General features: G+C 45.4%; 2 protein-coding genes across 2 annotated transcripts; both read right to left on the bottom strand.

Annotated features, from left to right (window-relative positions):
- Nucleotides 1-6,559: 6,559 nt before the first annotated feature.
- LOC148908691 (uncharacterized) lies at nucleotides 6,560-7,663 on the bottom strand. The gene has a single exon (XM_089034849.1). The coding sequence runs from the start codon at nucleotides 7,628-7,630 to the stop codon at nucleotides 6,737-6,739; it is 894 nt and encodes a 297-aa protein (XP_088890975.1). The 5' UTR covers nucleotides 7,631-7,663; the 3' UTR covers nucleotides 6,560-6,736.
- Nucleotides 7,664-7,922: 259 nt separating this feature from the next.
- On the bottom strand, nucleotides 7,923-12,324 carry LOC148908690 (uncharacterized). The gene is made up of 2 exons (XM_089035943.1): nucleotides 11,168-12,324; nucleotides 7,923-11,091 (listed from the first exon to the last, which is right to left on the bottom strand). Exons 1-2 carry the CDS (start codon nucleotides 12,322-12,324, stop codon nucleotides 7,923-7,925), a joined length of 4,326 nt encoding a protein of 1,441 aa, XP_088892069.1.
- Nucleotides 12,325-13,700: the final 1,376 nt, after the last annotated feature.

The following is a 13,700-nucleotide window of genomic DNA, read 5'->3' as shown; positions in this document are numbered from 1 at the left end:
TCCAAGTTTCTGCCCAAAGGTAATCCATTTGACCCAGTAGAATACACTCCCATTTCTTTGTGCTATGACTTGTCTAATTTAGTAGAAAGCATAAACATCACCATTAAGGTAGACGGAAAGACGGTGGATTTCAACGGACGTAAGATCAATCTTGTCCTATCCTTCGCTTGAATCAAGCGAAGCGCGATTCTATTCATATAATGGGCCGCGTAGAGGACAAACTCAAAAGGATTTACTATGGGCCTGAAGGCTATTGGAAAGGAGCGTCGGCCATCAAGAAACTCGCGACTGCGGCCAGGGTATCAGAAGAAACGGTTAAGAACTGGCTAAGAAAACAAACCCTCTGGCAGGTCTATCTTCCCGTGCCTAAGTACATTCCCAGGCCCAGCTTCACCGTAAATGCCCCCAATGAAGTTCATCAGGCGGATTTGCTTTTCTTACCGCACGACAAGGTGAGAAGAAAGACCTATAGGTACGCTTTGACCGTAGTTGATATCGCAAGCAGATACAAGGACGCCGAACCCATAACCAGCAAGGATTCTGGGGAAGTCGCAGAAGCCCTAGGTAGGATTTATAAGCGCGTTTTGAAATGGCCTAAGCTGCTGCAAGTGGATGCGGGGACAGAGTTCATGGGCGTGGTTACTAAGACCCTGAAAGACCACAGCACTAAAATTAGGAGAGCCGAAGCAGAGTACCACCGGGGTCAGAGCATTGTCGAAAGATTCAATAAGACCTTGGCCGAGCGTCTATTTGGATACCAGTATTGGAAAGAGCTGGAAGATCCCTCCAAATGCAACAGGGAATGGACTCAGAGGCTCCCCCAGGTCGTCGCGGCTTTGAACAACGAGGCGGCCAGGGCTACGGGAATGAAACCCAAGGATGCTGTGAAGAAGAAACACGTGGAACACAAGTCCTACGTTAAAAGCTCGAGGGCGGTCGGACTGAAGGAAAAAAAGCTACCCCGCGACATAGTGGTCAGATACCTCTATCAGCCGGGGGAACTCGAAGGTGGCAGTAAGAGAGCCACGGATCCTAACTGGTCCCTGGAAACGTATGAGATTTCGAAGTCCGTCACCAAGGAAGGGCAACCCGTGTTGTATTACCTAGATGGCCCAAGTCGTGGATTTGTCAAGGAAGAGCTGCTCATAGTCCCCAAAGACTCAGAGTAGTGCTGCTCCACGCGCCCGATTGCACTCTAGGCATGTCAGTCTTACGTTGCCTCTGCAATGCCCGCGCTTGTTATTTATGCGATCCACGGAGAACTGCTGATCGTCATTTGGGTCAAACCTCCATAGTAAAGGTATGTTACATTTGGCACACCTTGCCCCTTTCTTATAGACGTCGTCCACGCATAGGTCGAACGTCATATTTTTTTCTTCGTCGTGCCGCTTGTAGCGAAGGAGTTTCTTGGCGATATTCTCTTTGGCTACGTCTTCTGGGGTGCGGTCGTAACGCAGTTGCGGCCCCCAGGCTCTTTTTAACTGTTTGGCATATTCTACGCGGCTTACGGCGGTGTAGATAAGGTTGCTCCAACACAGCCGCTGGTCTATGATCCACAGCGTTTCTTTTATGGTAAGCCCTTGCGCGCTGTGGACCGTCATGCAATAACCTAAGCGCCAATCTGGATGGGAGGTTATTTTTTCCACCTTTTCTATGGATACCCAGGCTTTATCGTGCGTTACTGCGTTCTGCAGTTGGATGTCGGTACCAGGTACCCAGACGTCTCTTTTTTGCATGCGGGTGTCGTGGGGTTTGTAGGAAACAGGTACGGGATGCGTAGGGAAGCGCTCTCGGTGTATATTTAGCAAATCCTTTTGTATGCGAGACTGTGCTGCGCGTTTGCTGCTCAGCACCAGATCCTTTGGATGCCATGTGTAAAGGAAGTCCTCGTAGGACTTCGCTCGTACGCGTTTGCGCAGTGTTTTGCATTGCTCGGCGTCACTGAGGCCCCTCAATTCCGCTTTCAGGTTTCTTATTTGATCCTTGCTGCGGTAGTCGGTGTTAATTTCCTCCGCATGGTCTACGAAATCTTTCAGCCATTCGTGGGGCATCTCTCCGGCTATTGGAGGAGGCTGGCAGGGATCTCCGGCGAATATTACTTGACATTTCCCGCGAAGGAATTCTACGAATTCTTTGAGGATTTCTAAAGGAACGGTACGGATTTCGTCCCAAAGTATTACTGGTGGTATGTCGTGGATGGCTTCCGGTACCCACTTTTGGCCATTCCAACGAAAGAAGCTGTGGTACGTTTGAGCGTCGTGGCCCATTTCGCAGAGTTCTCTTTCCAAACGGTGCGTTGGCGTTAGCACCTTTACTTTTGGGAATAACTGCAGTACGCGCGTCGTCTTACCGCTGCCTCCCGTACCGTAAAGGTAAGAGAAGCGTTGGTAAGAGATTGGGTCCGCAACCGACGGTAATGGCTCTTCCGTCGGCGTTACGGTGCCCCGGGTGTGCTCGCCGTGATATTCTACGCGTTCTCTCCAAGCTTTTATTTCTTCATCTTTGACACGCCATTGACCACTTTCTGCGAGTTCGTCGTCGGTGTAGAATTCCTTCATCTTTTCTAACACTTCGGGCTTTACGTACAAGGAATCCGTAGCTACGCGCGGAACGTCCTCTTTGTCAAACCGCAGTAACATCGCAAGAAGGTTAATGTGCGCATATGCAAGCATGCTGGCACGCAGATGATAATACTGCGGTCGATGGTCCTGGTAGTAACACAAAGCATTCCACTTACGTTCTCTCTGCTCGGCTTCTATGAAATAATCCCATTTCTCCACGGACACCATCGTTCCTTTGTCATGTGCGCGCTTTATAAGGAAGCTTAGTTCGCCTTCGTCTGTTATCAAGCGACGCTGCATATGTTTTTCTCCTTCTTTAGCGCCCTGTGTGAATTTACCTATAACAATCCGCGCTGTGGGGTTGTGCTCTGGGAGCCATTGTGTAAAGGCGCTATGACAAAGTATGGCTTCATGCGCTGTGTATTCGAGCAGCTTACGCTCTTCAAAGAACTTCAATAAGGGCACCGGTATCCATTCTTTCTCCTGCAGGTGCTTTCCGTACCACGCATAGATTATTGGATGCAGGCCCGACGCTAATTTCCAAGAGGTCAATCGTACAAACCCCGTTGCCGGGGAGTCGTAGTGACCATCTAGAGACACACGGAAGAATTGGGAGTCTGGATGTCCGTAACGGTCGTAATATTCCTTACAATCTCCTAGACCTTTAAAGCTTGCAGGGTAACAGTGTTTCATATCCAAAGACACGTATTGGTCTTCGTCGTATTCCATGTTCCACAGACCACCGTGACCGTGTTCTACACAGGCTTTGGCTATGTCTCCGAACTCTTTTGGGGTAGGTTTCCATCCATTTCTTTTCTTTGCGGCTAAGAAGTCCAAGCTGCGACTGCTAAGGACCTCGTCAGAGAAGTCTTCCCCTAAGGTCTCACAGGCGCTTTGAATGCGCTGTTGTTCAATTTCGGGTCGATACAAAGTGCCGTCTTGCGTCATAAACTGACTTCCTTCTGAATCCATCAACCAAATGGAATTCTCATGGATTAACTCTGCCAATGGAGAATTCTTATAGACCTTCGTTTCCTTCTTTCTTGGGAACCGCAGTTCGCGCCAGGCGTGCCCATTGTGCTGGTAGATGACTATAGGCGCACCACGGCCCCCATATTTGTGTGTTCCGGAGTAAATAAAGCCGTCGGTGATATCTTTCACATGGATTCGCCTCTCCAGCGCCGTTTCTAACTTCTTGATGTTGTCTATCGACCCTCCGGTCCTATTAGTATCTTTTTCCCATTTCCTGATGGCTTCTCTTCTCTTTAAAGTCAGTTTACCGCCCCGAGAGGAGTCTTCAAAGAACTCTCTTACTAACTTCCCTACGCAATTACCGGGATGTCGCATCGGTTTCAACTTCTTAACGTCTGGCGTCTTTATCTTGTACGCACCGTAAATGACTACGGTAACAGGGTAAGCAACCTCGTAGAACAGCATGTCTATTCCTACCAATGCTCCCGGGCGTGTGTTTTCGTTTAAGACAAACAGGTCCTTCTTACCAGACGCCCTGATAGGATTGCGCCCCTTTTCTATCATCCACTCGCCGTCTAAATACTTTATGAACGTTAGCTCCAACCGGTAGTTACTTTCGGGTATTAAGTTAATTATTCTTTCAGCCCTTTCTTCTGTCATCGTCTCGTCCGTATCTCCCTCCATAAATGTTGTGAAGGCAAAGTCAGCATCCAGGCGATCCAACACCTGAGTTCGCAGTCGGCGCACAGTTTTATTTCGAATGCTTGTGATGGTGTCCATCTATATGTAAAGGATATCTTAACCTCCGTTTGCGATATCTTTGATTCCCAACACAGCAGCAGTAAGGACTTGTCGCGCGGGTATTTCCCGCTGCCGGCGCCTTCCTTAAACCGCCTGTAAAACCCGTAAATCTTTGACATTGACCGCGAGTCCCCCTTACTGCTGCTGCGTCACATTGATTGTCGGTTTACGCTCAATTGCAAAGTCGTTGTCGGGTAGAACGAAATGTTTAGTTGAAGCATTAAAAGAGATTTGTTGGCCTACAGGTAAACTTGCTGGTATTCCTGACACTGATCAGTGATGTCTCCTACCCTATCGGACCTATCGGATTACCATTCAATGCATTCCAACGTCGTTCAACGGAATGTTTACTTTTCGGCTTTGGTTATGAGGCAGACTGGTGCCGTTACAGGCATTGTCTAGTGCCAGTTATGCGACAACTAGCAATATTTAGTGCCAGTTAAGGCTGGTTTTCACTAGCGACATAAGCGACGGAAGCATGAAGAATAAGCATGAGCATAGGCATAAGATCGTTATGTTCTAGTGATGAATGTGACGGAAGCATAAGAAGAAGAATAGGAAGCAGCAGTATAGGGAATGGGGGTTCCAAAACAACGACCAATGGAGGATTACCCGTCTAAAGTGAATTCCTCGATTTACACCGTTGTTACCCGCATCCCATGTCTACGTAGTTAAATATGTTAGTCTATATATGGAGTGCGAAGATTGTAAAGATTTTGCTTATGATTTTTGTATAAAGTGCTTGAGACTCAAGTTTGTACCTACTAAGCCAATTAAGTATATTTGTTGTGGTAAGAAGATGCGAATAGAAGAAGATACATCAGCACAGTGTTACGAGTGTGGTAAGAATATTCGAAACGCCGTACCTTGTGCTACCAGTGAACAATATTACTCCAACGGAGGTCGTAAGAAGACCCCATGCAAGAGAATAAAATACTTCAGAGACTGGATGAGTCACATCCAAGGTTATCGACCGGTATATTTAGATAACGAAATAAAGAAGAAGATCATAGACCACTTAGAAGAACCAACGCCACAAAGCTTAAGGAAGACATTGAAAAAATTAAGACTAGGGAAATATTACAAAGCTATTCCCTATCTTTTGTCTGAAATTACCGGTGATTCTGTTCCCGAGGTTTCTGATATGAGCAGAGCGGAGTGAATGTTTTGTCGGTTGGATAAGGATATTCCTTATTACCCCGACGTAATTTACGACATATTTTACAAAATAGACCCCAACCACCCCCTGTTAGGATGGATTCCGAGAAAATTAAAATGCAAAACTGGCGTTGCCAGAAACCCCACTGGGGAATGCATCGCGCAGAGCACCAAGCTTTTTTGCATTTTGGGCTTACGAGGCTTATTTCATCCCGCGCCAGAGGCCCTCTAGTACGCACATATATCTTCCTTACGACCCCCCAGGGGGCGAACTCCGGACAGCGTCCCGAGCAGCAGTAAGGGGGACTCGCGGAATCCAAAACACTAAGCATCGAATTTCACGGGTATTACCCGCGTTTCAGGCCCCTGCAAAAGCATGCGTCGGCAGCGGGTATTACCCGCGCGATGATTCCCTTACTGCTGCTGTGTTTGCGTTGTAAACAAAGGTTAAAACATTTGTCTTATATACGATGCATGAATGTAAAGAGTTTGTTTATGACTTCTGTGTAAAGTGTTTGAAACCTAAGTTTGTTACTCCGCCACCAAGGAAGTTAGTTTGTTGTGGTAAAAAGATGCAAATAGAAGAAGATACGTCAGCACAGTGTTACGAGTGTGGTAAGAATATTCGAAACGCCGTGCCAAATGCTACCAGAGAGCAGTATTACGCCAATGGAGGTCGTAAGAAGACCCCATACAAAAGAATAAAATACTTCAGAGACTGGATGAGTCATATCCAAGGTCATCGGCCGGTATATTTAGACGACGAAAGAAATAAGAAAATCATAGACCATTTAGAAGAACCAACGCCACAAAGCCTACGGAAAACGCTGAAAAAATTAAAGCTAGGGAAATATTACAAAGCTATTCCCTATCTTTTATCTGAAATTACCGGTGACTCTATTCCTGAGGTTTCTGATATGAGCAAAGCCGAGTGGATGTTTTGTCGTTTGGATAAGGATATTCCTTATTACCCCGACGTAATTTACGACATATTTTACAAAATAGACCCCAACCACCCCCTGTTAGGATGGATTCCGAGTGTTGTGGAACTGACGACAGAAAACGCCTTTTACAACTCAACAACTTTACTTGAGACGTTGACTTCATTACAAACATGTCAGCACGAAATTCGATTCCTAAGGGGGTTACAATTTATTCCCCACCCGGGGAGGGTACTAATATCCTAGTCTCTTGGGGCTTCGTACCACTCGTCCTCCTTTCGTAACGTATTGGGCTGTAACATCTTACCCACCTTGTCCACTCTGGGGGACAACATCAGATTCACTCTCACTTGAATTACGGGATTGTTCACAAGCCGTTTCCCCACCATTCGGGGAAAAGTCCCTTTCCTTGTACTCCTGTTGAAGACTTGATTCAACTTCTAGCTTGTGTAAACGCTGTACTGGTCTGTGTATAATGTTCTTCTCTGTTCGCACTGTCGCAGTTCTAACGAGACCATCTCGTCCGGGATGTACTTTTTCCACTCTTCCTAATGGCCACTTTAGACGACCAACGTTATCTTCAGAGACCAGTACTATGTCTCCCACTTGCATGGGGGGCTCTGTAGTCTTCCACTTGACTCTTGTCGTTAAATTATGCAGATACTCCTTCTCCCAACGCTTCCAGTAATGATTAAGCAATCTCTGTAAGTACGAATATCTTGTGACTGTTCCTTTTGTTGAACTCTCGAGGTCGTCTTTCGTAGGGCTTGGCAAACTTTCAAGTGCTCTTCCAATGGTTAGATGAGCGGGAGTGATTGGCGATAGATCTCTATGGTCATCACTTACTGCTGTCAATGGCCTGGAATTGATAACTGCCTCTACTTTTATAAGCAGGGTGTTAAGTTCACTGAAGCCAAGAAGTGCTTTACCCAAAACCTTGCGAAGTGGCTCCTTAACAGCTCTGCACATCCTTTCCCACCAACCACCTCTCCATGGCGAACGTTCAGTGATATATTTCCATGTTATTCCTTTGGACGACAATTCTGATTGAATACGGTCTTGGTCGAGCTTGCTCCACGTAGCGTTACTCTTCCTTGCAGGATTACCATAGAACTTTTGGATCTCCTTACTTGCAGCCTTAAATGTCTTTGCATTATCCGACCATATCGTACTGCATAAACCTGGTCGGCTTGTCATACGGCTCAGCGATTGTATAAACTCATCTGTTGTGAGACTGTTCGTCAATTCCAAATGGACCATACGCGAAGACGCACATGTAAACACGCACACGTAGGCTTTCTTGGTGCTTGTACCTTCCTTCACATACAATGGGCCTGCGAAGTCAATGCCGACATTTGTGAACGAGGGCGAGCATTGAACTCTCTTTGGGTAGTGGCCCCATCTTCTGTCCACAAGGTCCCACTCTAAGTTTCTGACAAGCAACACACTTTCTAATGATACCTTTCACCTCTCTTCTCCCTTGAGTGATCTAAATTTTGTTTCGTAAAGTCGACAGAACAGTCTCGGGCCCAGCATGCAACAGCTGGACGTGTAAATCTCTTACTAGTCTTTGTACAACGATATGTCCATGAGGTAAGATAACTTGATGCTTGTTTTCTTCAGGAAGGTCCGCAAACTGCAGTCGTCCTCCTACTCGCAAGACTTGATCTATTTCGTCGTAGTATGGGTCAAGTCGAAGGAGACGGCTGCTACTTGTCAGCTGTTTGCCTTCTTTCAGTGTCTTGTAGTCTTCTGAATACACTTCCCTTTGAACAGTTTTATAGCAATACATCTCTGCTTGTTTCAACTCCTCGCTAGACAGTTCAGTCACAGTAGAAACAGTTTTTGCTTTGAACAATCTTACAGCCTTAACAACGTAGGCTGTAACACGAATCAACTTCAACCACGTACTATAAAGGTTTGGATCCATTATCAGTACAGGTTTTGTTAGGACAGATGTACACGAATGTGTCGCTCTTCTCTCTTTCTTGCAGTCATCGGGTTCCTCTTTGGAAAAACTCTGAGCTGGATGCTCCTCTACAGGCGAGGTTAACCACTTGGGCCCGTTCCACCACAGTTCACTAGATTCAAGGTCACCGCACGATAAACCACGTGTCAACAAGTCTGCCGGGTTCTCCTTACTGGGACAGTACTTCCAGTTCTCGGGGTCCCATGTTGACTGTATCTCTAAGACACGATTGGCAACGAAAGGCTTCCAGCTAGAACTCGGTCCTCTTATCCAATGTAGTGTTACCATGCTATCAGTCCAACATACAACACGGTTGGTCTTCACATCAAGTGATTCTACAACAAACTTCAATAGTCTAGCGTTACACACTGCAGCTAAGAGTTCGAGTCTTGGTAGTGAAACTGTTTTAATAGGTGCGACTCTTGTCCTTGACATAACAAGATGTGCTGTTGCCTGCTCAGACCCATCCTTTACTACCATGTACACAGCAGCTCCATATGCCTTTGGGGAAACATCCCCAAATCCATGCAATTCAACAGTTGATCTCGAGTTAAGGCCTTCGCTGAAACATCGAGGTATGGCGATGTTCGTAACTTGCTGTAGCTCGGTTTTCCATGAGGACCACTGGCTTTCAGTGTCTGAGTCTAGAGATTCATCCCATTCTAATCCTTTTCTCCACAGTTCCTGGAAGAGGATCTTAACTCTCACTGTGAACGGTGATATCAATCCAAGAGGATCGAAAATCCTTGAAGCATGGCTAAGCAAAGTTCTTTTCGTAGCGGGGGTGCGAGATGTGGCTACTTCCTTTGGGGGAATGAATCTGAAGCAATCTGACTTTAAGTCCCATGACACGCCAAGTGCTTTGAGGGACTCTTCTGATGCAAGGTCTACCATTGGCAACGGTGCTCTGTGTTCAGGCTGAATGTTGTCCATCACTTGTTGAGAATTGCTTGCCCACTTTGTGAGATTAAAACCACCACTCTTCATGATTTCAATTAGTTCTTGAGTCAATGTTAGTGCAGCATCATCTGTTTCTGCACCTGTCAAGCAATAATCTACGTACATGTTTTCTAAAAGTTCCTTGGCAGCTCTTGGAACAGTTTCGAGATAGCCCGTAACGTGCGCATGAATTGTTGCGATAGCAAGGAACGGACTACAGGTCACGCCGAACGTAAGTCTATTCATTCTATAGACACGTGGTAATTCATCGGAGTTAAGCTCTCTCCACAAGTAACGATGCACGTCTTGATCTGGTTTTGCAAGTTTGATCTGCAGGAACATCTTTTCTACATCTGCGAGCAGACCAATCTTGTGAATACGAAAGCGGGTAAGAACTGATGCTAGATTTGGTTGTAAGGCAGGACCAGGAAGTATGCAGTGGTTCAGAGATACGCCTTGTTCGTCCTTCGCCGAGGCGTCGAACACGATTCTACATTTGGTTGTTGTTTTATCATTACGAAATACAGCGTGATGCGGTAAGTATCTAACGTTCGTGGACTGTTTCTCTTCGACGGGAACTTCCTCTGCGAATCCTTTCTCCGTATATTGGTCGATCGCATCAATGTAAGCCTTTGCCTTTACTGGGTCACGTTTCAGTCTTCTTTCAACTCCTTCCAATCGCTGCAAAGCTTGTTTGTAGTTGTCAGTCAGATTTGCATGGCTAGGTTTCCATGGTAGCCGCACTTCGTAGTTGGATCCATCAAACTTTAATTCGCGATTAAAGTTTTCAACTGCACATTCTTCTTCCTTGGAACGAACGGCACTCTCCTCCTTAGAAATTCCAATTGCTTCCAGCTCCCAGAATCTTTTCAAAGTCTGAGTAATTTCAGTGTTCTCTAAGACTGCTATCATAGAAGTAGTATTTTTGCTTGTCCCCTCTATTGGGCCTGTAAGCACCCAACCGAAAACTGACTCCACAACTGCTGGCGAGTTTAGTGAATTTCCTCTTTCACAATTTCCAGTTACAAAGCTATAGTAAAAGTCGGCACCAATCAGCACATCTATCTCCATAGAATCACGTGGATAAGAATCTGCAAAGTTCAAGTTTTTCAGATGAACGTTCTCACGAAGATTCAAGTTTACAGGACCCAGTGGATTGCAGATCTTTGGGATCGTAAGAGCCTCCATCGTAACAGCTTCCGACGAATTTCCGTTGACCGCAGAGAGAGAAAACTTTACTCGTTGTAGTCTCTTTGCTTCACTTGTCTCACCACCCAACGTCGTGACACTTACTGACTCTGTTGGACCTTTAAGGCCGACTGCTTCTGCAATGGTCTTACGAACGTATGATCGCTGACTTCCAGAATCTAGGAGTACACGTGCTACTATACTTTGATCATTTGCATACAACTTGGCAATCGCTGTAGGTAACAAAGTTTCTGTTGGCTTCTTGAAGTCAGTTGTAGCAAATCCATTTAATGTAGCACCTGTAGGTGTCTGTGTTGAAGTACGTTGCTCGTGAAGTAAGTTATGATGACGTCGACCACAATCAGCTACAGAACATTTAGGCTGACGACACACCTTGGAGAAATGTTTAGCATGAGAAGGCTTCAAACAGTTATAGCACAGCTTGTTTGACTTGACTAGCTTCCATCTTTCCTCGACCGATTTTTTCTTAAGCTCTGGACAGTCCCCTGACTCATGATTAGATTTGCAGAATACGCAGCAAGGTGTTACACTGGTTGCGTCACTAAACAGGGTAGATGCTGTGGTTAATCTGTCTTGTTTGACGTTTGCAGCAGGTTTTCGTTCAACTTTAACTTTACCTTTGACCGTGGGTACCTGAAGTAGAAGTTGCTTGCTGGTTTCTTTCACCAGCTTCCTTTGAGACAAGTTGTCGGTTTAGGAACTTGAAGAATAATTCGAGATCAATCTCTTCATCTTTAATGTCTGCGAGCTCTAACTCCCATTTTTCTAGCAGCTGATGCGGAAGTTTACTCTCAAACATTGGTAACAAGATACAAGCATGTGCCATTGGTTGTTCACCAAGAGCCTCTAGGGCCCTAGTCCTGTTCTTTAATGTGTCATGCAGGTCACGTAAGGCGCGTGCAGACATATTCGTCGTTGATTCCAAGTTGATAACTGACTTTATAAGCGATGAAATTACAATTCGTTTTCTACCATACCTGTGCTTTAATGCTTCTACTGCGGGCGCATAATTCGCTCCAGTGACTTCGAATCCATCAACGGTTTGCAATGCATTAGCTTTCAGTACTGACCGTAGATAAGTGAATTTCTGTATGTCCGGTAAGTCGTCGTTGTTATGTACAGCAGCTTCAAACTGATCCCAGAAGTTCTGGAATTTCAACAAATCACCACCGTACGTAGGTAATTCTAATTTGGGTAATTTTAGGTTTTGGCGGGTTTCTTTAGACGATACACTTTCAGCTGACTTACAAATTGCTGTTTCGATATACTCTTGAGCGATATCGATAGCTCTGTCTATTGCATTCAAAATTTCGTTGCAATTACGAAGTTCAACATCATCTTCAGCAGTGAGGGATACGAACTGCTCTCTTAAATCGAGACATGAAATACGACACTCATTCAATCTTTGCAATCTCATTTGCATTTTGATCTTATTCGTTGAACTTTTACTTAATTCGGTGACAGCAAGGGTTAGAGATCCGACATCTCCTTGCAATATCTTCAATTTACGTTTAAGTTGCTCGATTTCTTCTAAATGTGGCTCAACTTTCGTTAGAGCGGCGTTTTGTTTATTTTCTTTATGTGTCGGCAAAGAGTCTGCATCATTGTTGTCGAGTGTTTTGTGTTGATACGATTTCAGAGAAAATTCATGTGTTTCTAACCTTTGGATTAAAGTTTTCTTCTTTCCACTCGTCGACAAACCCTTTGATTGCAAAATGGCACGGAGTTTTTCAACAGACATGCGACTAAAATAATCTTCTTCTTGATCGGCCATCATGGCGGCGAACACGTGTGACGACTGATGAATGTTGACCTTGGAATTTCGAACTTTAGTCAACCCACAGCCATCAATCGCTTTACAAATTACTTCCTTTTAGTTTTACAATGCAAAATCCGGCTCGAAGGACCAAATGTTGTGGAACTGACGACAGAAAACGCCTTTTACAACTCAACAACTTTACTTGAGACGTTGACTTCATTACAAACATGTCAGCACGAAATTCGATTCCTAAGGGGGTTACAATTTATTCCCCACCCGGGGAGGGTACTAATATCCTAGTCTCTTGGGGCTTCGTACCACTCGTCCTCCTTTCGTAACGTATTGGGCTGTAACACCGAGAAAATAAAAATGCAAAACTGGCGTTGCCAGAAACCCCACTGGGGAATGCATCGCGCAGAACACCAAGCTATCCCCAGTGGGTTTTTTGCATTTTGGGCTTACGGGGCTTATTTCATCCCGCGCCAGAGGCCCTCTAGTACACACATTTATCTTTCTTACGACCCCCCAGAGGGTGAACTCCGGACAGCGTCCCGAGACACCCCCTGACTTTTCAAACTTTTCCTCGCGAAACCCCCCATCGCGGGGTTGAATCGCACTTTCTATCTTTTCTTACCCACCCCTCCCACGGTTGCTGTGAGTGGGGGAGGCTTTTTTTCACTTACAGCAACCGGTCCAAATGTGTTTGAGCGAGGCTTGAACTCGGGACTTTGGGCCTCCCCAGATCCAAAGTCCACGAACACAAGCGAACGCCAAACACACAGGACACTTACGTATGTGAAAATTATTATATTTATGTCTTACACTCTAATTTGCATACCAGACAGCTGGCGTTCGATATGTAAATAGAATCCTGTTTCGTTTTTTTTCAAAGCAAATATTTACTGAGCGAGTTTTCTTTGAAGCTCCTCTTTTGCTTCTTGGTAGATCTTCCTTCGAGATTCCTCGGATAAATCCGTTTTGATGACTGTTTTTTTATTTCTGATGTCCATCTTTAATTTCTCGTATTTTTCCTCTTCGGCTAAGATAAGCGAGAATTCTACGTCGTCTATCTTTTTGTCACGCAAAGCCTTTGAGACAAGGTCGGTAATCGTATTTACTTTAGCCGTTGACAGAGCTATTGTCGTGTCGTGCTTGGATATTTTGCTTGACAACTGTTTCATAATGCCCGTAGCAACGGCTGAAATGATACCACAGGCTGCCCCAACGCCGGCCAAAGGAACCCCAACAATTACTCCAGGTCCAGTAAGCGAAGTAGCAATGGCGCCGGTGCCTGTTAATGCTACTGACATGGATCCTGAAGTTATCGCAATCTTATGTAGCGTACTACGGGCTCTGACGTATTTCTTCCTAACTTTTTCATAGTGTTTTGT

This window comes from Actinia tenebrosa, unplaced genomic scaffold, assembly GCF_029948245.1.
Source record: "Actinia tenebrosa isolate PJP-AT-01 unplaced genomic scaffold, QUT_ActTen_1.0 PGA_scaffold3__52_contigs__length_22856419, whole genome shotgun sequence".
Taxonomy (NCBI): Eukaryota; Metazoa; Cnidaria; class Anthozoa; order Actiniaria; family Actiniidae; genus Actinia; species Actinia tenebrosa.
This window is presented reverse-complemented; position numbering and strand designations above follow the sequence as displayed.